The following is a 24,854-nucleotide window of genomic DNA, read 5'->3' as shown; positions in this document are numbered from 1 at the left end:
CACATGTAGTATTGTAATGGCATTTACATTTACAATGTTCAAAAGGTCTGCCGACGTGGGACGTTATAGACTGGGGTTATTCCTAGCCAGACTCGTGTATAATGCTTAATTGTGCTGATATCGCTTAACACTTGGAGCCACAATGTCTCCATGTCTACTCTTCAGGACTACATGTGACACCTAGCTAAACCACTCATGTGCAACTTTCAACAGCGTCATCTGGCAGTGGACAGATGTGTAGTTGTCACAGTGTGGAGTGAGTGCTTCCATGTCACCTCATTCTTGATAGTCAAATCAAATCAAAGGAGTCTCTATTAAAATTTATGTATAAATTCATAAAACATTGGAAATACAATAAATACATATAAAATCTGAGCACAGTATAATTCAAACCATATATGCTTTATAAAAGAGTCAATATAAAAACTGTGCAGTATAAATATATTACAATATATTAAAATCCTAAAATACCACTATGGGAGTGTTACAGAGAAAATCAGAGTTTTATGCATAATCCCTCAACCTATTCAATTATCCTCATAGCTCAGATTGTCTGAATGAGTTAATGATTTACACCTAAAAAGGGCCATTTTTATAAAAGCGAGGATCATGCAACATGTTTTAATAGTTGATCAATGTTTTTGAAAAGTAAGAGCCACTAGGTGATGGATAATACCCTGAGATTAGTAAAATGCATCATTTTAGTCTTCAAATATCACTATAAAATTTGCAAAACAACATAAAATGTGATGTTGACTGTATTGCTTTCCCATCACATGGACATCTAGGTAAATTCCATGACTACAAATCAGTTTTTCGGAATGCCACTAAATGATGGATTAACTCTAGATGTAATCTAGTCAACAAGATTCTGTTATATACACTTTTTACTCTAATCAAATGTTCTTTTATCCCCTGTTCAATGTGGCCCGAGCAATATCGATAGACAGTAAGTTTTGTCATTTCCTGGTGTTCTCTACAGACAGTCCTTTTCCCTACTGGAAGTGTTTACATTTCATATTTACCATATTTCAAGCTGTTATGATGTTCTACAGGGCTCAAATCTTCCCCTCAGTCTTGTAATAAGGATCACACATTCTGCAACCAAGGAAGCTTTTCGAAATGGTCCAAACCCAGGCAATCTTCATCGACCTCCCTATTAAATATGGTACATTCCTTTGACCAGATACCATGCCACTTCTTCAAAATACTTAGGTGAATTGTGTATTCAATAAATTCAATGCCTAGTTCTTTATGCACTATAAAAGTAGAAGTTGCACTGGGCAGGCCGATAGTCTCCTGTGGTATTGGCTCTCACTGGCCCCAGTGACTATCCAGTAACGTAGGGTCTTAGAGGCATAATACTGGGCCACACGAGATTCTGTGGGGTTGAAGGTGAGACTTTATTTAAAGGAGAATTAGTCCATAAGTCTGTTCAGGTGTTTAAGGGTAATCAATGCAACAACGGAGAAAGAAATTAAATGGAACAAAGCGCTGGATAAGGGCATCTCCAGTCTTCACTTGATATTCCTTAGTTTTCAGGTCAGTACTCCTCCAGTCTCTTACATGCCAGGGCCCGGCGTCCCCAAAAGAAAAGCAGAAAACACAATACCGTCACTGGTTAATCCTGAGCTCCACTATGGTGCTATCCCTTCACCAGGGCCTGTGTATCCACCAGTGCCAGTGTTTCACCTGAGGTTTCATGAGGCGAGGGGAAGGAGGGGACACAGTGATAGGGTTCAGCGGAAAACGTACCCCTTCTACTCATGCAGAAACCCCTTTAACACCCTCCCTGCAAATCTTCTCCAAGAATCCAAAAAGGACACTTGCCTGGAGCTACGGCCCTCCGGGACCGTAGCGCGGAGTATCTCGGCATCCTGTCTTTCGCGGGGACGTCTGGATACTGAGGCAGTGGTTGGTGGGGAAACCTCCCTCTTCTGCTTTGTTCCTATGTCCTCAGTGTTCCAGGGCTTCTCTCCGGCGCCATCCTCCTCCTCAGGTCTTCGGGATGCTGCTCCTTGTGGCTGGCGTTCGGTCGCTCTCGCCGTGCTTCTCCTTTTCGATGACCCGCTCTGTCTTTTCTTTCCCCCTCGCAGCCTCCCGTCATTCCGTGTGCGTCTGCCGTGGCTGCACTGTCAACCTTCTCCTGCACTGTCGACCTTCTCCTGGGGCTGTACACATTCGGGTGCCATATTGAAAGTCTCGGGAGTTCCGGCCCGTACTGCCCATATCACATTACCTTTCTTCCCGGGATGGGCGATTGGGCCACTCAGATGCAGGAAACCTGGAGAAGTAATCCGCGTTTCCCTATAGCTTTCCTGGGATGTGTAGTGTCTGAAAGGAAAAGGGCTGTAAGGCTGAGAACCATCGCAGTACTTTAGTATTAGTGTCCTTATGGGTAGCTAGCCATGTCAAGGGAGCATGATCCGTTAACCGAAAGAAGGGGCGTCCTAGTAAGCAGTATTGTAGGGACTCCATGGCCCATTTTATGGCTAGGCATTCTATTTCCATGATGGCATACCTGGGTTCCCTTGGAAACAGTTTTCAGCTCAGGAATAGCACCGGTCGAAGCAAAACCAGGGTATCAGGTTGGGACAACACTGCTCCTAGCCCTCTATCAGGGGCATCTGTTTGTAATACAAACGACTTTCGGTAGTCCGGACAGGTCAGCACAGGGGCGTTACACAGCAATTTCTTTAGGGAACAGAAACTCTCCTCCTGGGTGGCACTCCAGTCTATCTTTGTCCTGGTGTGTTTTTGTCTGAGTAAATCTGTGAGGGGGCTGGCTACCTTGGAAAAATGAGGAATTAATCTGCGGTGATAACCCACCAATCCCAGAAAACCCTGTACCTCTCTCCAGGTGGTGGGTGGAGGAATGTTATGAATAGCCTTTAACTTATTGTGTCGTGGTTGTATGATCCCTTCGCTTATGGTGTACCTAGGCTGTGGGGTTTTAGGTTTAAACCTATAATAACTGATAAAACCCCACTGAACGAAAAATAGCCCTCACCGGTGAAAACATATAAACACTGAAAAAACACCTGCACAACCACAAACTAAATGCCATTCAAAGAAAGGAAAAATAAAGTGAAAGAGTCATTTTGTTCTAACTGAAGGGGTCAATAAAATGTAACTTTGTTATACAAGCTAGCAGTAAGAAAGACTGGCTAACATTATTCTGCTTGAGTTTTGTTCTTTAGGGATGCCACTAAAATATTGTTTTTTCTTCCTTTTATTTTTTTCAGTTTTATGGCCTTTGGTCTAAAGATGCAGGGATTAGTTTCACGTTTTAGGTTTAGTTTCATTATTTTATAAACTGTAGAGAATCGGGACATATCAAACTCACATTTGATATTTTGGCTGCATTTGATTCTTTTACTGATAGGTAAAATGGCTAGTTTCATAAAAATCTTTCCTAATATGTGTCATCACATTTTCCCACAGAGAATGGGTAAAAACCCTTAATACATCAGACCATAGTTTCTAGTGGGTAAGTATTGATAGTGGGTGAATTGCTAACACCTCAGGCTTTAAACATTAAATGCAAGGTATAGTGACAAGTATATATATATCACCAAGCATCTGGGATAGTGGTGAAAATGTGACACCAGACTTTTGGAAAACATGGAACGCATGTGTCACTTGTTATGCTCTGCAAAAAAGGTTCTTTCCAAGTTCAACAAAGATTGGAGTGATATTGTTTGTATTTGTAGTGATTCAGCTACGTATATAAAAAAATTGAGTGATGACCTGTCAAAACTGATACCCGAGCTGAAGTGATTCCCTGTAGGAGATCCTTGCCACTTGTTAGATGGTATGCTGAAAGCCTCTTTACAATCTTCAGAGTTAATGAGGGATGCTATTGACGTTTTAGTCCATTCTGGTGCACTGTTTTCTTATGCCCAGGAACTAAAACGCAAATATTTATTATTTTGTGCTTTATGCGGCATCAATGAAAGAGTCATCCCAACTTTGCCCATTAGCTGACGGTTCTCAGCCCAAGGGGCTATGAATGCTGAGAGAGCCTTTTCACAGAAGTTTACATGGGAAGGAAAGCGCGAGCACACATGACCAAAGACTCACTGAAGAAGTATTGTATGGTGTACTACAATATGATTAATTTGCAAAAATCTCTTTGGACCTCATATTCACTATACGTACACTATCTATATGCCATGTTCTTTCAGTGCATAAAGCAAACAATGATAAAAGCAAAACATTCCATAAACACCGGAAAAACACTTTTTCTGTTGTTTTTAGTGGCGTGAAAATGTGTAACCACTGATAAAAACAGTTTTTTAAGATATTGAAAACACTGAAAAAAAAAACCAGAATTTACCCAAAATAGAAACTGAAAACAGGACAGCCTAGGTGTACCCCAGATATTGTATCTGATGTGTTCCTAGAGTGGTTTTCTTTGAATTTAGGGTAAGGCCCGCTTTTGTCAAGGTATCAAATATGTTCTTAAGGTGCTCTAAGTGCGTCTCCCAGTCCGGGCTATACACCACTAAATCATCCAAATATGATACTGCATATTGTTCGTGGGCTCGTAGTATGATGTCCATAAGCCTTTGAAAAGTTGCTGGGGCTCCGTGAAGGCCGAACGGCATCACCTTGAAATGGTATAGCCCGGATGGCGTGGAGAAGGCCGTCTTTTCTCGGGCTGATCAAGTCGGGGGAATTTGCCAATAACCTTTGGTTAAATCGATGGTGGACATTATCTTGCCTTCGCCTAGTCTCTCTATCAGCTCGTCCACGTGAGGCATGGGGTAGTTGTCGAATTTGGAATGGGCTTTCACCTGGTGGAAATCTATGCAAAAACGGATGTTTCCATCCGGCTTGGGTACTAACACAATCGGAGAGCGCCAATTACTGTTGGGAGGTGCAATTATATCTGCTTTGAGTATAGCCTCTATTTCCCGTTCTACTGCTGCCCTTCTAGCCTCTGGTATTATATAGGGTTTCAAATTTACCACTTGTCCTTGTTGGGTCACTATATCGTGAGCCACGAGGGATGTGCGTCCAGGGTTGCCTGAACTTATTCCTGGGTATCGATCTAGCAACTGTCCCAATTGCAGCTGTTGGTCTGGGGATAGTTTGGGTCGCATCAGGGGTTGTTCTCCCTTGCCTCCTCCCCCTAGGTCTATAGGTATGTCCAGAGATTTATGGAGAGTTGCTTGATTTATGGTTTGTAGCATTCTCAATGACTCGGTGGGCATGCATTCATCCATTTAATGTGCTACACAAACAAATGATGGACGGAATGCTGGATAAATCATATATTCACCCCCAGTCAAGAGATCTGGTTTAAATCCATTGTTATTTTGCTCACCATGCCATCGCAGTTTAGACCCAGCCATGTGCAAATCAGTCTTGACCCTGTCCCTCATGGGAACAGTCCAGCATCCTGGGACCGGTTTCTGGGTATTACCCTTCATCAGCCCGGCTAGCTTGAATCCAGTGGCACAGTGAGCAAGGGAGCCACGACTGGGAATACCCATCCCACTAACGGGTGAAAAGTGTTAGCCAAACAAATGATGGACGGAATGGTGAATAAATCATACATTCACCCCCAGTCAAGAGATCTGGGTGAAATCCGTCGTTCTTTTACTCACCGTGCAATCCCAGTTGAGACCCAGCCATATGCAAATCAGTCTTGACCCTGTGCCTCATGGGAACAGTCCAGACCGAACTGCCAAGCCTGGTCCTCCCTAGACCGGAAACAAGCATCCTGGGACCGGTTTCTGGGTATTACCCTTCATCAGCAGGCTAGCTTGAATCCAGTGTCACAGTGAGCAAGGGACCCACATCTGGGCATACCCATACGACTTAGGGTGAAAAGTGCTACACAAACAAATGATGGACGGAATGCTGAATAAACCATACATTCACCCCCAGTTAAGAGATCGGGGTTAAATCCTTCATTCTTTTGCTCACCATGCCACCCCAGTTTAGACCCAGCCATTTGCAAATCAGTTTTGAACCTGCGCCTCATAGGAAAAGTCCAGACCGAACTGTCAAGCCAGGTCCTCCCTGGACCGGAAACAAGCATCCTGGGACCGGTTTCTGGGTATTACCCTTCATCAGCCAGGCTAGGTTGATGCCCGAAAACGGTCCTAGGATCCACTTCAGTACTTGTTTTTAAAATTTCCATATTTCCATATTGTATTTTGTTTATTTAACGTCTTAATATATTCTTGGGGCTTTCACTTGACTAGGTCTGCCTTACTTTCGTTATGGCAGATTGTCTGCCTTGCCTCTCTGCATGGCCATTTTCACTTGACCATTCTTAACTACCCTTGCCTTACTTTCGTTATGGCAGATTGTGGCCATTCTTGGTAGCACGTAGGTGCACACCACAGAGAGCGGCTTGCTTATCTCTTTTTTTTTTGTTTAATTAATATTTTTCCATATCTTTTTCATATATTGTTTTTTGTGCCCCCCGCCCCCATCTGTACAAACCATTCTAGCCAAATGGGGCCTCTCTCCAATATGGCGGCCACTATCTTCCGCCGTTTTTGTTATTCGGCACGGGTCATATGTTGCGTGCTTCTGTCCCCAAGCAGTCGCACCAACTCCAGTTTCCGTTTTTAGCCCTCTGGCCCTTGTTGTCAGTGTCCTGCTCGATTCTGGCTGGTACAGACCTGGTACTTTCATTTCCCCTTGACTACTCATTGCATCTGTCTAGTGAGTGCCTGTCATCCCTCTTGTTTTACTTTTGTCCATTCTGTCTCCTCAACCTCCTATCCACTCTGTTTCCCCACCACCCTATCCTCTTCCCCAGGGCTTTAAGTGGGATAAAAAAACTGGAGGGTCTCTCAAAGTGGCGTGGCCAATGTAATTAAGGGCGTGGTTTAAAAAAACGTAAGCTAAAAATCTGTGCTTAGCATAGTGTGCCGCCCGACTTGTATTTTGCTGTTTCTGTAATTGCATCTAGATATATGATACCACAAGTAACATACCTACAGCAAGTAAGGACTATTGGCTTTTTCAATGGTTGTTAGTTGCATAAGATAAATAAGCAGCAACTATGGCTTATATATAATATTGAAAAAGCTTCCATTCAAAGCACTGGTGACACCATGACAATGTTGCTGATCCTGAGTTTTAAAAAGGGAAGGGAAATCCAGAGAAAAAATTACTGTCTGTACACGATTTACCTAGCCCCTACAAAGCTCACCTGGCATGACGCCATGACGTAACTTCTCCACTAGTGAGAAAGGAGCAGTGTGAGCATGCGCACATCAATGTGCTTGCCGTCATTGCAGTCCGGAAACAAGCATTTGCAATGCAATAGGTCTCAGATTTGCAAGAGTTGGAGCTATTGGCATTGTAAATGACAATACCTTTTATTCATTCGTTTTTAAAACCTGCAATCGGTGCATAAACACGCACTTTGAAATTATAGTCCTTGCTTACGAGAAGCAAGGCTGGCAGTAAAAGAGACTGCCAGCCTAGACTGCCAGCCTTGCTTCTCATAAGTATCGACTATAAGTACAAAGTGCTTGTTTACGCACAGCTTGCAGGTTTTCAAACACATAAATAAAAGGCATTGTCATTTACAATGCAAATAGCTCAAACTTTCGCAAATGCGAGACCTATTGCATTGCAAATGCTTGTTCTGTCTTTCACTTCCTCTGTCTTTGCGATGTGTGTTTCCCTCTTGCTCCAGGGAAATATGTTGTGCGGAAAAATAAGTACCAGTGGCACCCACAGATAGCAACTGGCTCAAATTGGGCACTACCTGCAACCCCATACTGTTGTGCTGCCCTCTTCACCCCACTTAGGCGACAGGGGTTGTGGACTATCCAAGTCTCCACAAGTATACTTTTGGGTGTAATGCCACTATCATTGCAGTGCTCACACAAGGACACATTTATTTTTGGTATGCATGGGAGATGAAGTGATTCGCCCAGAATCACAGGTTGTTGAGCCGACGCAGAGACTATACAACCCATTTCCCCAGCTCCAAGTTCGGCAACTCAGGAGAGAGACTAGGGTTTAGGTACCAACTGAAGAATATTAAGTGGAGTAGATACACCCCCAACTCACTCTTCACCTCTTATATATATAAAAACAAACAAATATTTCTCAAGACCACTGCACGGCCTTTCCGTACTAACATTTAGCGCCTATAGTGCTTGAAGTAGCTTGAAATTACTTACTGCTCCAAATGCAGTCATGGGAGGAGGGGGTTTGATAACCTCATGATGGTTATGCTTGAATTCTGCAAAAAGATTGTGTAAAAATATGGTACCCACTCCTATGGATTTGATTAAAGTTACATTAGGAGAAAGAACAGTCTTCGGAATACAGGTTAAAATGTGCACTCCTCAATGTGCTCAGGCAAGTGAAACAGCCGCTTTCAGCGGGAATGAGCAAGACAGCGTGGGCAAGGCGAGACTCGAGTTTTCCCGTTCGCCGCATTTTCTGCATTTAATACATCTCAACACTCTTTTTTTCCCTGTGAAACCAAGGTGGTCCAAGGAAGGAGGGGCTGGGACTTGCTCAACTTCAAAATCAGACAGGAAGGTGTGGGACAAGACTCGTTTGCAGCACAGTGCGCACACAATGATCACAGCACTCAGGGCGCTTGACGGTCGCAGTTCCAGCCTGTACCTCGCCCCCTCGCAGAGCGCTCAAGTGGGTGTCAAGTCGGTAATAATGCGTGACTATGCATTTTAGTGCGGTGATGCAGACGACCACACTTAAACGCTTTAGTCTAACCACCCATGCATTGTAGTTGGCAAGGCTGTTTAACTCCCCCAAATAACTAATTTACAGCCCTGCCCGCCCCAATTCCTAAAACAGGTGCAGGTACTCACGCAGAGATTGTCTTGCTGCTTAGCACCGCTGCTGTAGACATGGCTGTGTAGAGAGTGTTGAGAGTCACAGCAGCTGCTCTGCTCAAAAGCCTACCGATCCTGCAACAAGACCCCGCTTCTGCAGCTCACCCTCGTGGATCCTTAAGTTCCAGATCTAAAGGCAGTGCGCATGCGCCAGCCTAAGCTAAACAAGCAAAGGGTACGTCCTTTCGGCTACCATGATAGGGTCAGGAGAATATTTAATCAACTTCACCAACGAAACGGTGAAAGGAGTAATTACTCGAGCGCCTGACCGCGACAAGGCCACAATTGAATGAGCATGCTTAGTGTCCCATTGAAGAAGCGCCTTTCAGAAGAGAGCATGTTCTACTTATGGCGCCAACACGGAAGAGGCGGGTCCCACCTGGGACTGAAACTGGAAGCAGAAATAGTTAAAAGTCATATTTTCTCAGGTGCAATATTTCACCCCAAAAACGTAGGCTCTGGGTGCAGACTGCAGAGGTATATAAAAAATGATAACCGCTGCAGGGACGGCTAGGCTGGAGGGGGAGGGTGAAGCGAGCATGGAAGCAATGGGCTAACGGTATTTCATGACAGGAGAAAGTGCAAGGAGTTATCATGTTTTCTTTCTATTGAACCAGCTAAACACACCCAGTGTTAGGAAAAGTGAAAGCGCGCCATGCGCGTGCTGTGTTCACATGGGGATATGAGATGTGCACGCGTAGGGAGTGCGCATCTCCTGTCCCCTTCAGAGGAGGCGGCAGAGAGAAGACGCCATGCGCGTTCACATTGCCTGTACGTGCGCGCATATGGTTTGTCTCCCTTCGCTACCAAAACCCCCAACAAAAGTCTCGCCAAGGTGAAGCAGCGCATGAGCTGCATTCGCTAGGCGAGACCTAAAAAACGGAACGCCTGTGCCATGGCACAAAACAGAGCACAATAGAGACCCGCTTTGAGGCACCCTTTAAAAACCTGCAGGTACTCAGACACGGGGAGACCCGGCCCACTGAAAGCCCTGCTCCTCCCCTTGTTTGTTCTTTTCTCCACTGTCCTGCCCTCCTCACACTGTCTGTTTTGTTTCCCTACCCCGCCTCCCTCCCATTATCCATTATGTTTACCAACCTCTCCCCTCCTGCTGTCCATTCTGTTTACCGCCCTATGCCCTCTTCCCACTGTCCGTTCGTTGTTCCCCGCCCCCAACCTCGTGTAGCTTGTTGTAATTGCTCTACCTCCTCAAATGTGTTCCTAATATCTTTTTATTTAAAAAAAAACGTGGTTGCGTAGGCTATGCCCCTTTGTTTACCTCCATGAAATATCCAAGCTAATGTGAAGGTGGGACAAACGTATGTCTCATGAGCAGGTATTAGTTATGTCTCCTACCAAGGCATCCATTGCTACTAAACAGGCATCCGAGCCTCCTGGTCGTGCTTCTGTACAGCAGCTTCAACATGGAAAAAACTATTTTTTTAAATCAAAGGCTTGTTGAATGCAATAGTAGATTCGAGGAATTCTTTAAAAGCATAAGGGATATGTACTGTGTGACATTTACCGACTCATAAATACCGAATTTTACCGATTCGGTATTTATGAATCGGTAAATATGAAGGTGGGAGATGTAGGTATTTTATAAAATAGAAATACCGAATCGGTAACATTCGGTATTTACCGATTCGGTAAATACCGGATGTTGCAAGGGTGCAGGGGGGGTCACTTTGACACCCTCTAGCACCCGTAGTAAAGGCATGTGTGACATGTGGCACACATACGTGCCCTTAGGGGATGTCTGTGTGTCACATTGCACAGTGTGCATGCACAGATGTGCATGCACACCTGGATTCGGTATTTTACCACACCAAACGATTGTGTGGTAAAATACCGACTCTTAAGGGCCTGTGACACTCTCAGGAGTGTCACCTACATTTAGATTTACCGAATTGGTAAAATTACCGAGTCGGTATTTTACAGATTCGGTAAATTTACCGATTCTGTAAAATAATGGCCCCTACATGCCAATTCCTAAATACCGGTCGGTAATGGCCGAAATCGGCCGTTACCGACCGGTATTTGGGCTCCTACATCTGGCCCCTAGTCTTGCACTCTTACAGTTTCACAAAAGACATGAGGCTCTCCCAACCTAATTGTTGCTGGCACTGGGTGCCCAGTTAGAAATATGTCTTTGACACTGGTGTGCTCCTTGATTTCTTTGGGCATAAGAGGCCACACAGTAGATAGGAATCACAAAGGCCCCTATGGCTTTAGCACTGAGATGCATGTGGCATCCACAGTGTGCAGCAAATTCATAATTGTGTGAAAAACGCTGTTCCTGCACATATTGCCTTTCTCAATAAACAAGTAATTACACTTACGAAGTTTCAGTAACTTATATTGCACTACTGCTCACCAAGCTAAAATTTTACAGGCCAAAATATTATTAATCACGCAGATGAAAGCTAATGCATTTACCAATGCTTGTATAAAAATGGGAACAATCACACTCTCTGCCCAGGTTTTTGGAATCTCGCAGTTTACGGTGGCATTAAAAGTTTGGGAAACAATTGGAAACCATAGGGAAGGGTATTACTAAAATGCATCCAGAGGAACCCCATCGGGCCTAGGGGCTTTACCTAATGCACTGCTTTTTAATGTTGAATTGACTTACTCCATGGTGATGAATTCTAGTGGCACATGTAAATGTAAATGTACAGGAATTTATATAGCGCAAATCACCGAGCGGTTTCTAAGCGCTTGCTTAGGGAACCCGTCCTGGTATTCCCCTGTGAGATAACCCCGGCAGGGTATCCGCAAGGTGAAAGCCAGGCATCCCACCGCGAGGGGCCGTTGTGGAGATTAAGCAAGCTATTGCTCAGAGTCGCAGAGTGTGAACCCATGAATCGAGTAGGCACCGGAGCGAGAATTGTCGAGTCCATGGACATTTTAGGACTCAAGACCCCGCCGAGCCGGGAATTGAACCCTGGTCCCGGGCTGACCTCTGCTTCCAGGTCTGCCTCCCCTAACCAGTGAGCCACACTTCTCCACATAGTTGTTAGGACTAAGAACATCCGGTGGTGCATTCACAGGAGCATTTTCTGGATTAAAAATGGCCCCAAAAATGGGAGGTCCAGACATCTGGCGGGACTGTTACTCCAGAGTAGGAATAGTGCTCTTTTTTTAAGAAGAGGGAGTTTGCTTTTCCAACCAGTGGCCGCCTGCTGTAGGTCTGCTCAGGCTTGCTCTTGGAGTTCCTTTTTCCCTAATATCCAACTCCGTTATATATATATTATATTCTTAGTTCTTAATTCTCCGATTGTTTTACCCCTGTCTCTTGTGGTCTCTTGAAGAGCCTTTCTTGGAGTCCGGTTTTGCCCTTGAGCAGGACGAGTTAAACCACCATGGGCCTTTTGATCTGTTCCCAATATATTTTGCCATTCAATGTAGTTTAGCAGAGATAGCTGCAGTGATCTTACAAAAGGCTTTGGATAGTTTTATTAGGTCCTCCCCCCATTCCTTGCAGATGACAAATGAATCCCTTTTCTCTGAAATAACCATTTTAGAGAGGGTTCATTTATCCTTGCCCATTTAATTGTAATTGTTTTATTTCTGTAACTTATGATGGATGGTACTAAATCTATTGTCTGGTCTCTGCCACAAGGGATATTAGGAGTAAGAACTAGGTGAGCATGAGCACTAAAAATGGTATATTCTATTTTATAGCTTTTTATTATCTGTGGATCTTTGGCCGCAACCAGGATTTGATCGGTAATAGAACTATGCCCATTTCCATAAAGTGTTGGTTAGGCAGAACAATCTACCCCAGCTCCTGATCAATTATCTCTATGTTAAGTTGGTATAATAGTTTGTTTATTTTTTTCTCATACTAAACATGTGGGAAATGGGATTGATCTACTACGTGACCACAAGCTGTATCACTTTTGTTTTGATACTTATTGGTGTTAAAAGCTCCGGCCCAGATATATGTATATATAATTTGAACCCATCTTATTTAAGAAAATCTCTAAATTATTTCTTGATCCTGTCACCACTCTGCTACGTGTATTATTGAATAGGTTATTATAATCATTAATTAGGATAACCTCGCACCTTTCATCAATAGTAAGGTATACCAGCTGATAATAAGGGGAATAAGTCATAGACGTTGGAGGGAAGTTGATTTGAAATAAGTATAGCAAGGCCCCCCTTTTGCTCGTCCATGTAGTGATGGTGTGGTGTGGGTTTGGATAGAAAATAAACCATTGATGAAAAGGCTGTCCCCTGCCCAGGTTTCCTGTAGTCAAATTATTTTATCAAAAGTAATGATATTTTGCCAATTTGGGTTATTTACCTTTAACTTAACCCCGGCCACATTCCAGCTCATAATCTTTACTACATCATTTGTTTCGCCTATGTTTAAATCCTTTTTCTCCCTGCTTTTACTTAGTCCTTTTTGGATTTCTACCCCCAGGCCCCTGGCCTTACCGCCAATTTCTATATCATGTCAATCCTGCTCCTGTGAAAGGAGTATATCTATTTTTAATGGTAATAGGGGGAAGGAGTATATGATTCAAAGCTTGTTGATTACCCTGTTGTGTCACTCTTAAAGGTTCAATCCATTGATGACTACGGCAGGGTTCGGTAGTAGAAAAATGTAGCCTACTATAGATTAATGGTCTATAGTAGTAGCCCTACTGGAAGGCTTCAGTTTTACTTCAGAGAGGGGACTCCTGCAACAGGAGCTGTAATGATTTACCCACTATAAAGGGCCTGCGAAAATTCATGATAACCCAGTCTTCCAAATTTTATTTAGGGTATATTCCCAACCAGGCACTCTCTTAACATGTACTATCTAACATGTACTACCTCCTGCGACAGGTCGCCTGTCCAACTAGAGTTTAACTTTAACCAGCGTACCTATCTGTAGTGTCCTGCAAGACACGTTCTAGTGCTCCGCAGGAAGCTGTTCTCCCAGCTACTCCCTCGAGGGCTGGACACACTGCACCCACACAGACATCCATCACGGGTGTCACGAGTGACGTGGCCCCACCAATAAAAGGGCCCGGGTGCACGTGCTCGTTGCCAGTTGCTACCCATATATCTATGTGTCCGTGTCAGTCCTTCTTAGCCATGTGGAAAAAAGAAGCAGAGAGGCGCACTCAATGAAATTAGTAATGCAAAACGTCCATTAAAAATTCAAATCTTGGCAGCGGATGGTGAGAGTAGCAGCACCACCTAATAACTGTGAAACAGGCAAAGTTGATGTGCGAAACCTTGGTCTGCTGCTGTGTGCTTTGGTTTATTGTTCAGCTTCTTAGCCATGTGGGCCTGAGGCCCGACATTACACTGGCGACGAGGATGGGATTCAAACCCACGCGTGTATTCAACAGAGTTTTCTAATCCTCCTTGCCCTCATTTGAGAGGCTAGGCACATCCTTTAGTATAATGGTAAAAGGAGAGCATTCTGGGTAAAGGTGGGGATTTCCTTTTACTCTACGTTGGTCCTTCCAATTCGTTTTCCCCAAGTGATCTGAAGCACCGTGAATGTTATTAGTTTCTGGATAACATGGAATTAGGAGTTAATGGAGCTGGGAGGATAGATGTTAAGACTGCTTTGCTATTTTGTTGTCTCTCTGCATTTGTCTTGCTGCCCATTCTTTATTAGGATCCATGGTCATGCGGTCCTGTGGTAATGCCCCTAAATTCGAATTTCCCTGCCACTGCCTTTCGGTTAAGATATTATTTATAGCTGATATTTGTCAATACATAACATCTACATGTAACTGGAGAGGGGCAATTTCCCACTTAATAAAATCCCTGAAGATTTCTTTGCTGTTTTCGAACCATAGATCCATAGCTGCACATGTGGGTGGGTGAGGTGGGGGCGGAACGTGGCGGGTGAGGGCAGGAGAAGAATCCAAATTCCCAATGGAAGGCTTGGGCAGCCCTGATGTAGTTGTTGGTCATTCTTGCCCTTCAGCTCCTGTCAACATATGGTGCTGCTGTGTGACTTTTGTATTCTAGCAGATTTAGTCTTGCTTTTTGCTTTAACAGTCCTCTTTGCATTCTTATTCTTGGGTGGGCTAATTTCTGAATCTGGGTCCCTAGAACTCATGTCCTCCCTCAGGCTTGAATGCTGTCGGAATCCATAGCAAATTCTTGGTTAGTTTATATTGGATTGGCATGTATCAGCAAGGAGGATGGGCCAAGCCCTAGTGAAAGCACCACCAGAAAGGATTTTGGAAAAAGCAAAAATACCCAATTAGGTAGACCAACTAGGAGAAAACTCCAATCAGAAAAACCAAAATTCAAGTGTAGGGTGCGTGGTGCACTGGTCCACTGTCAAGTGAACGCAAGCACAAGCCCTAATCCCACCACTGAACACCAATATGTTGGACTCGGAATCACCGGTCCGACTAGGGTAGCCTGGCACAAAGTGGAAAGGCCTAACTCCAAGGCAACTTGTCGTACTTGCGTCTCACTCAGCACAGTAACTCAGCGCACCTCAACTACAAAAATGACACCACACCGTCTTTAGAAAAGAATGGAATGCTTTATCTTGTGCTTTTAGATCAACTTCAATTTCTAGTAGTGAAGGACTTTACATCTTAAGCATTTACACATATGGTTGTCCATAACATGAAGGCTTGACCCTCCATTTGATTATAATTCAGTACCCAGCAGTTACAATGAGTTGGACGATCCCATTTAATACCTCAACTCAGGCAGTTACTTTGCAGTTTCAGTAAGTCAAGCAGCAACATTCATTACATGAATCAAAACAGGTATTCCCATTATTTTACCAAAAAGGCTGTCTCATATATTAGAAGTAAGGTAGGCAGGTATTGCATTAAAATTAAATGAACATCCAATTACATGACAGTTAGACCAGCAGGTATAGTTCAGTAGATGGTGATTAGTTTCCAGATTCCAGAGTCAATTACTGTCTTCTCCTGCCTATGAACCTTCCTCAAGTTCTGTTTCACAGACCCCTTCGTGAATCCAGGTCCGAATACCAACTCCGGCCCACTTCTATGAGGATCTGTGACTGATAATTACCTCTTCCCCCCTTTTCTCTCCTTTGTCCAGCACTGGGTTTGTTAATTTAATAGTCTCCGTCCACCTGACACAATAATCCCAATTACCCCTGACACCAGTGCGGAGAAAAGATGAAAAGCACTCTGTCCCCACTCGGGCCTACCACATCACTCGGGGCTCTTACCGCCTCAAGATGTGAGGAGGAGCCGGCGATCCTTTCAAATTGTGCCCCCCATCATGACTGCACTTCGGGCAGGCGACGGAGGGTGATTGCCGCATGAATAACCGGCCGGTATCCTAGGCCAGTTCAGCGCTTCCTCCTTCCTCACCTTCCTTTCAGAAACAGCAGGCGACGCCTACCGCGTCCCTGCCTCGGGTGAGCCAGCCCCCTTTTCCTTCAGCGCCTGCCTCGGCCTTCCTGGCAGGAGCGGCTGTCGACGCCCACCAGCCCATGCAGGGATCAGCAGGGCGGTACTCTCGTGAAGCGGGATCCGCCCCCGTCAAACCCACTGCTGCCGCTGAGGAGCAGGACAGCGGTACAACGGGTAAACGCAGGCTCCTGAAGGACAGTCTCGGGATTAAGGTAACGGTGGGTCTCCCCCCCCCCCCTCCCCCCCCCTTTATCTCTCCTTCACCTTTCTCGCTGTCTGTGGCAGTAGGGAGCAGGGCGCTTAGAGTGCAACATACTGTTAGGATTTTCTTTTCTTTTTTTTCTCGTCTAATTGTAGTCAACACCAACCAACATATAGAGTTGGCGCTAGTTCCTGAGGAGATTCTAGAAACTCATAGTTTCGTCCCAACTTTTCTAAGAAGAACAGCAACAATGCAGGTCCCCTCGAGGTTTCCACACCAGGCAGCAGCCCATAAGAACCATCAACCTGGTCAGGACCACCATCCCCCATACGCAGCAGTCTGCACTCCAGTCAGTTCCTTAGTGTATCCAAAATGGCTGACCAGTGAGCTCCCTTATATAACCTAGGCCCAGGTCACTAGAAGGGACCAGAAGGTTCTAGATCCCCCTAATGCTAGCCTATGGGCCATGGCTCTGAGGTAACTCTTGACAGGGCAACCATTTTAGAAAACTCAATAGGCCACCATTTTAGAAAGAGCACACCTGCGCCTCAGCACTGATTAGCAGTGATGAGACGCCCGGAGGTTTTAAAGTCAACATCCAAAAATATCAGTGGACACAAAAATAGAAGGCAGAAAGGGAGAAAAATAAGGAGGGACCACCCAAAGGGCTGACAGGTCTAACAGTGCTGCTGTGTGACTTTTTGCATTCTAGCAGATTTAGTCTTGCTTTTTGCTTTAACAGTCCTCTTTGCATTCTTATTCTTGGGTGGGCTAATTTCTGAATCTGGGTCCCTAGAACTCATGTCCTCCCTCATGCCTGAATGCTGTCGGAATCCATAGCAAATTCCTGGTTAGTTAATATTGGATTGGCATGTATCAGCAAGGGGGATGGGCCAAGCCCTAGTGAAAGCATCCATTCTGTCAGATCAGTCTCCACGTTGACCACCCAATTGCCCTTTCTAGCATGCGATCAATTGCAGTATTCTTGACCGCATGGCTCTGCCCATGTATTATACCCGTTATCCTTCTTTTCCCCATATTGATGAATGTGCACCTAGATTAAATGCGCTAATCCACTCACAGACCTTCAGATTAGGAAACAAGGAAAACACATAAAACAATACATTAAAGTCACAGGGGCCCTAGTCCAGGTGGTCTAGCTCTCAGTAGGATATGAAGGAGTATGCCCAATCCTATCTACAGACAGTACAAAATGTCCTTAGTACTCTGTAGGAAGACCCAAATGGAGGCACTCCAAAATTTTCCGCCTACACACCAAAAAGCACAAAGAGTGTAATTGTTGAGCAAGTTATTAGGCCTACCTACTACCTGTTACAAGAGTGTCAGAGCAAAATGCAGATACAGAGATAGACTCAACAGAGTAAACCAGAGTAGATAAACGTTATATAACGAGTTACCAAATGTTTGGTTAAGTGTCAATGTCGATGTCCCAAATGAGGACCATCAGGGGGGTGTCCCATCTCCGCCGCTTTCGTGCTGACAAGCGCAATGGGCCCATCCCAGCGAAGCCGCAACCCGCACCAGCCAGCAAGTTGGAAACCAAAGTGCTGCTGGGGGCCTCGGACAGCCCCGAATGTAAGTCCCATGCTGAGGGAGTGTCCTGATGCCTTTATAGGGTCGGGAGGCTGGCCCCGCCTCCTTTAGCACACAGAACGTTGGAGGACTGGGTCCCATCCCAGCAAGCTGCCACCCACACCAGCCAGCAAACAAGAAATCAAAGAGTTGCTGGGGGCCTTGGACAGCGTATAAGTTCTGGTAGTCACACATTGCTGTGACTGAGTTTTAGCAGGTGCCCAACAATGCTCCATTGTTGCAAAGTCATCCTGTGCCCTGGGCACCCCCAACTATTTGATGACTGATGCTTGTGGTAACTCACTCTGATTGACCCAGGGCTCTGCCTGACCAGGCCCAGTGCCAGTGCTATGCTGAAAGAGACACATTAGAATACAGTTAAAACCCCTACACACACTAGGGTACACAATGGTATGGTGAGGAAGCCCTTTGATTGGCATGGCCTATCCTATAGACCCCTAGTATATAATAGGGCAGGGGGATTGAAACTACCCAGAAGTCCCTAGTACCCTAGGGCATGGCAGTTTAGAGGCCAGAAGCTATTTTTGCACTTCCATGTGTGCACTGCTGATGCCTGAGGTCAGTTTAAAAGCAGCCCTGGGTGCCTGGACTGCTTTTAAAAAGTAAATTGTGCCCAAACTCGACTTTGGGGGTTGGGGCACTTAAAAATGGATAGCCTACAATGTGGTGGCATATTAGAAACCCCCAGGGTCTCCCCTAGGTGTCCCAGGGGTGGGGGTCAGATATGTATAAGGTACACCCTTATAAAATGAGTTTTATATGCCCTGGGTTAAGTGAAATTTCACATTGCACTCCCCACATTGTGGTAAAGTGCTGCTCAAATTCGACTTTGATGCTAGGAGCTCTGTGGAGGGAGAATCTGCAATATTTCTACAGATTTAGAACACCTAAAGTCTCCCCTAGTTGCACACGGGGTGGGGTTCCTGTAGATATAAGACAAGTACTTATAAAATACGTTTTTGTAAGTCCTGGTGCTGGAAAAATGCTCCAAGTCATTTCTCTCATTGCAAATCCCCTGTTACATAGGTTAACATGGTAGAAAGTTATTGATTAATAACTCTTGATAGGAGAGGGCTAGAAAGGCCATTCAAAGACTTCCCAGAATGGTATTAATAAATCCAACAATATCATATTGTTGAATTTCTCCTAAAGTGTGCATACAAGAAGTTATAAGACTTTCTTGTTTGTAATTCCAAATTCAGCCTTCCAGTGGTCTGCCCTGATTAGTCAGAGTTGAGTGGATTAGCCAGACTGCCTTGAAGAGGTGATATAGAGCCCCTGGGATTAACCAGCTATGTTGGCAGGGCAGTTTGCTGTTCCATAGGAATGCCAGGCCAGGGGGAGGAGTCGTAAACTATGTTCTTCAAAGAGGAAAGCAGAGAACAGTGTCATTTATGACTCTTAACTTCCCACCTTAGGCAGATGGTAGGATTAAGGAAGGTATGGGCCGATGGATGGGATAGAGTCTAAATAAATTAGCCATCCAAGGGGTTTGTTTAGCCAGCTCTTACCTCCTTGCTGGAAAATCAGCCATTATGGATTTGGGAGATTGGATGCACTCTGGGACAAAATAATGCCACACTCTACAGGATGTGGTCATATGTTGGAGGAGTTACCCTGCCATTAGTCAGACGTGACCTCCTGCTTGACCCAGATAACTTTGAATAAGCATCTGAGAGGGGCAGAGCCCTCCAGATCTGCTGCTTGAAACTTAGTGAAGCAATAAGTGCTCTGTTGAAAAGTTTTGCTGTGCAAAGATTTCTAAGGCCTGATCTCTGAAGACTGCACCATCTGAAACTACAGCCCTGTGGATTATCTTGCTGGAAAAGAACTAAAGATTGGACTCTCTGAAAGCTACAGGTTAAAAGAGCTCATCTGGAACATTACCAACTAAATCTACACTTTGGAGAACAACCAGTGATTTGTAAGGGTTTTGTACCAGTGGATTGTGGGAACTGAAATCCTCAAATTTCAAGGACCTTCTTGGAGCTTCAAGACCCTTGGAGTGAGTTTGAGACACTTTAGGACCCCTTGAGGAACTTCAGGAAGAAGTTCAAGAAGTTTGGAGAACTTTGGAGCAACTTTGAAAAAAATCTCCATAGTGGGACCGGCTCAACCTGGCCAGCCAGGCCACCTGCCTGCAACAGCGAGCCGGCCAAGCCTGTCAGGGACTTAGCAATTCAATCGTAATCTATGTTCCTCAGGAGCAGTACCCAAAAGCCCACCTTCCAGCAGCTTCGGCTCTGCACTTAAAAAGTTCCGCAGAGGATCAAAGTGGCTGGACGAGGGGAGGTAAGGATGGGTACTGCAGGGAGGGAGATCTGGAACGAGAAAAAATAAAACAACTGGAACACGTGACCACTGACACGCTGTTGAAGGAACTCCTTAGATGACTTAGACTTCAGTTACCTAAGGAGAAGACTGGTTAATTTAGATACATAGAAGTGCAAATCATCTTGTTGGCTTACTTTTAAAATAACACTAAACGTAATTAAAATCAGGGTTAAAATTACTGTTATCCTAATGAACCTTTAGTAACTCTTCAAACTCTTGATTATAGCTTCAGCTTCTTTTCTGTTACACCTTGTACCCAAAAATAACAACTATGTAAAATATCATTTAAAGAAACACCATAAGCATTTAACCTCATGCATAGAAGTGTTCAACGTCAAGTACTGGTTTCATAAATAGAATACTGGTTTCATTAATAGAAGATTCAGTAAAGTTCTAAACCTTCCAAATAACGATATATCCCAAATATCAAGGAGCTCTTAAATTGCTACGGTCTGAACTCTCGATCGTTGTTGTTGTCCTGGAAACGTTATAATCACAAAGTTCGGCTTTTCAGAGTTCGAACTAAAGAATCTAAATATTGCACACTTGCGTGTTTTAATAATGGCATTAAGTTTTGGAATTAACAGTGAACACACAGCATTAGAAATGACTGCCGAGTTCTATTATGAACTCCGCTTCAAGAAATGAAAGGCGCACCCAGCCGGGAGCCTTTACCGACGTGCAAAACAAAATGCTCTCGTGCACTCGAAAATGGTAGTATCCTACCTGCGTCTTCAGTCAGCGGATCTCGTGGTAGGACACTACCAAGGTCAGGAACTGCAACGGAAAGCCTTTAGAAGGGAACTGCAAACACTGGAACGGACCGGGAACCAAGACGTCTTCACTCGGGAAAACTCTGCAATAATCCGCATGGATTCCAGGGCGTGGCACTATTTATAGAGCTGCATCCAAGCTACCGATACTGCAAGGGGACAAAAGAGCTCCCAGCAGAAACAAAATAACGAATGAGCCCAGATATCAGAAAACAAGCATTGGTACACTAAGGTCAACAAACAAGCATTGGTACAAGACATAAGGCAAACAAGCATTGGTACAAAACATAAGTCAAAGATACAAAATAATAAAGCAGAGGAGACTTGGAAACACATAGATCATACAGCAGAGGAGACTTGCAAACACATAGATCCTGACAAAGCCAACCAGGTTTGTCCCGCTAAAAGCTCCATTGATCCATGTGACCAGGACTAGAGGAAAAGTGAAGCCGGCGAACACTCACGGGATCCGACCACATGAGGAGCACCGAGAGACCCCACGAGAAAAAGCTCCAGAAAAGCTGATCGGGAGTAACCGCGAGAGCCAAGCCGACTGCCTTCCATCGCGTGCTGGCCTGGATTCCTGGGTTGTCCTGCTGAAGCGTTAAAGGAAAATGTTCTACGCCCGCTCCAGGGAAGTTGACCGGGAGCTCGTCGAAAGGCAAGCCGGTGAACCCTCACCGGATCCAGACTGGCTGGGAGCTTTGAGGGCCCTCGGGAAGAAAAGCTCCAGAAAAGTTTCTGAGTGTGAAGGTAGAAACTGAGACTGGGACCTGCAGCGAGCTGTAGCTGCTCAGGGTTCCATCGCGCCTGGCCTGAAACTTTGACTTTGGGCCGGTCTATCGCGAGCAGATATCACAATATGGTGCTATATGTTTCTAAGTGCTATATTTTATTAAATCTTTGAAAATTCATATCTCCAGATCCCTACATTGGATGTATGTCATTTTGTTGTCATGTTAAAGATAAAAATGTATCCTATTTTCATAAATAGGTGTTGGATTTTATTATGTGTTGTCTCTTAATTATTTACTGAATTGGTGTTTTTAAATGCTTTACATACCTGTCTTTGAAGTTAGGCCTGTCTGTTCGCAGCCTGTTACCAAGGGTTAAGCATGGGAATAATTTTCTAAGACCTATGCTGAGTCCTATCAGGTGTTAGTGGCCTAATTGCCAGTGGCAGACCTACATTTGCCCCTACCAATAACCCACTTTCCAACATCCATGTTATAGGTTAGGGGCACCTGACTATTTGCTGATTGCAGGGCCTTGTGTGGCTAGGTAGAGATTGGTTCCATGTGGAGATCTCATTTCACATCAGGTAACTATGGTATGCCACAAGGGCCTAGGTTTACAGGCAGACACACCTGGCTTGTTTTGAAAAAGGTCAAACATGCAGCTAGAGCTGACAGTGGTAATGACACCATTATGTGTAACTGTGCACAGGTCATGTAGAAATCATGCATGAGCCCAGGCCAATATTCGAGCCAATGTAGTAATTCTTGTAGGTGTGATCTGTGCAGTTGTGTAATGTGTTGCATTAGGATCTGGTTGCAAAGTGTGTTATCGCATTACCAATTAACATATTTCTGCTATTCTTGCAGCATCAACCCAGGGCAGCAAAGGAGACAGGGTAGTGGCCGTTAGGGAAGTAGCTGGCCACAGTGATTTCCGTCGCACCAGTGACACCGAAGAAACCAGTGGCACGGAAGGTGATATGAGTACCCTGGAGGAGCCACGGCATCTACACAATCAGAGTTATCCTCCAATGGCCAATCCCTGGTGGTGATGGACCAGCATGAACTTCCATCCACTACATCCACCCCGCCTTCTATCTCCAACCTCCCGGCTCCTCCCCACCAAGCTGTCCATGGCCGCTCCTACAAGAAGAGGGCAGTCTCCTTCTCTCTAGGCACGGTAGCCCCTGCTCCGGTCTCCATTGATGCCCTGAGTGTGGAGGCCGTTGACATCCTGAAGCAAATATCTGTGGGTCAGAGTGCAGTGCTGAATGCAATCCAGGTGCAGGGCCCACAGCTGATGCAGATGGTCTTGAACCTTGAGGGTATTCACGCTGATGTGTCTGCCCTACAGAGATCTTTTCAGGCTCTGGCTTCCACACTCTCGGGAGCCTTCCACAATTTCCAAGTTTCCACCCCACCTCCTACCTCCTCTCCATCCACAATTCCTACTCCGATACCTGCCCAAAGCACACACACACTTAAGCATGCATCCAACTCAATATCCACACACAGGACACACAAACATAAAAAAAAACAGAGGCACACACTCACTCCGAAGGCACTTGTACCCCTAACCACTGCATCCACTGACATGCAGCAAGACACTACACCACCAGACACTACACCCATGCAGCAAGACACCACACCACCTGACGCTACACCCATGCAGCAAGACACCACAGCATCAGACACTACACCCATGCAGCAAGACACCACACCACCAGGCACTACACCCATGCAGCAAGACACCACATCACCAGACACTCCACCCATGCAGCAAGACACCACACCACCAGATACTAGACTCATGCAGCAGTCTTGCCCCACACCACCAGACACCGCCACTCCCCACATCACACACCCAGACACCATAACACCATCAGCCACATACACATCAGCCATTGCTACAGACCAGACACATTCCACAACCACACCTACATCAGACTCAGAGACACATGCACGCACAGCCACACCGCAGACCTCACATACCTCTACCTCCAAAACCCTACCCATTGTCTTACCTCCTCCTCCATCACCTAAAGAAGTCTGCCTTATTTCTTTTAACCTCTGCCCTGTCACAGCTGCCTGCCCCTGTCCCAAACCCAGGTCTGGTATCCCACCCTTGCCCATCCCTCTCACTTCAACCCCTGCAAAAACCCAAAGAAAAAAGAGAGGTCAATGTCCCCGAACAGACCCACCCCCTCCCAAAACCAAAAGGACCTCTTCACCTCCCCACCGCAAATCCTCAAAAAGAAGAAAAAAGCAAAAAAAGAAGTGCGCCCCCCTTCGCTACACCCTTTGCTACCCTTAAGGGCTATAACATTTTCCAATTGGTCCAGCCCAGACCTCCTCATCCCGAGCGCAGCCCTCCTAGAGCTCAACTTAGCCCTCCCCATCCTAAGCCCAGACCTCCCACAGACCAAAGCAGCCCTCTCCATCCCGATACTCACCACCCCACAGACCAAACCAGCCTTCCTAATCCCAATCCTCAGCCCACTCGAGTGACATAAATGAGGTGCCTGGCTGGCCCACTTGATGCCCCTTCCTGGGAGGCTTCCTTGACAGTGTTCTTGAAGTCAAGTTTGTGGCACAGCAGTGTGCTGGACGGCACTAAAGACATTGGACTTACCATTGGCCTTTGTTTTACAACCAAACTTTGTCTGTAATAAATTTTCTTGTTGCTGATAACCTTTGTCCTGCCATTACTGCTGATTGTTGTCATTGGATATTTCGGGATATGTGTCTACAGTTGTTTTTGTTTGACCATGAAAGCTGATATATTTGCAGTGGTAAGTATAGTCAGACCTTGGGACAAGGCATAGAGTTACAGAGACCAAGGGCCAGGTTCAATGGATGTATATGTGGGAAGAGTTCCTATTGGGGCCGGCATTACTTTGTGTGGTATCTGCTATGGTAAGTATTGCAGCTTACCTTGGCCATTGTCCAGGTGTTTGGGCTTGCGGTAACAC

General features: G+C 45.3%; 1 protein-coding gene across 3 annotated transcripts in view; it reads left to right on the top strand.

The window, feature by feature from the left end:
- LOC144822560 (uncharacterized) overlaps positions 1 to 24,573 on the top strand; it is a 334,324-nt gene extending 309,751 nt beyond the window's left edge. For all 3 annotated transcript variants that reach the window (XM_078680231.1, XM_078680232.1, XM_078680233.1), the window contains one exon: positions 22,750 to 24,573. In XM_078680231.1, the coding sequence (XP_078536357.1) occupies positions 22,934 to 24,196 (1,263 nt within the window). In that variant the 5' untranslated portion in view covers positions 22,750 to 22,933 and the 3' untranslated portion in view covers positions 24,197 to 24,573. The remainder of the gene's footprint in view (positions 1 to 22,749) is intronic.
- The last annotated feature ends 281 nt before the right edge of the window (positions 24,574 to 24,854 follow it).

The sequence above is a fragment of the Lissotriton helveticus genome, chromosome 3_1 (assembly GCF_964261635.1).
Source record: "Lissotriton helveticus chromosome 3_1, aLisHel1.1, whole genome shotgun sequence".
In the NCBI taxonomy this organism is placed as follows: Eukaryota; Metazoa; Chordata; class Amphibia; order Caudata; family Salamandridae; genus Lissotriton; species Lissotriton helveticus.
Note: the sequence above shows the minus strand (reverse complement) of the source record. Positions and strands in the feature narration are given on the sequence as shown.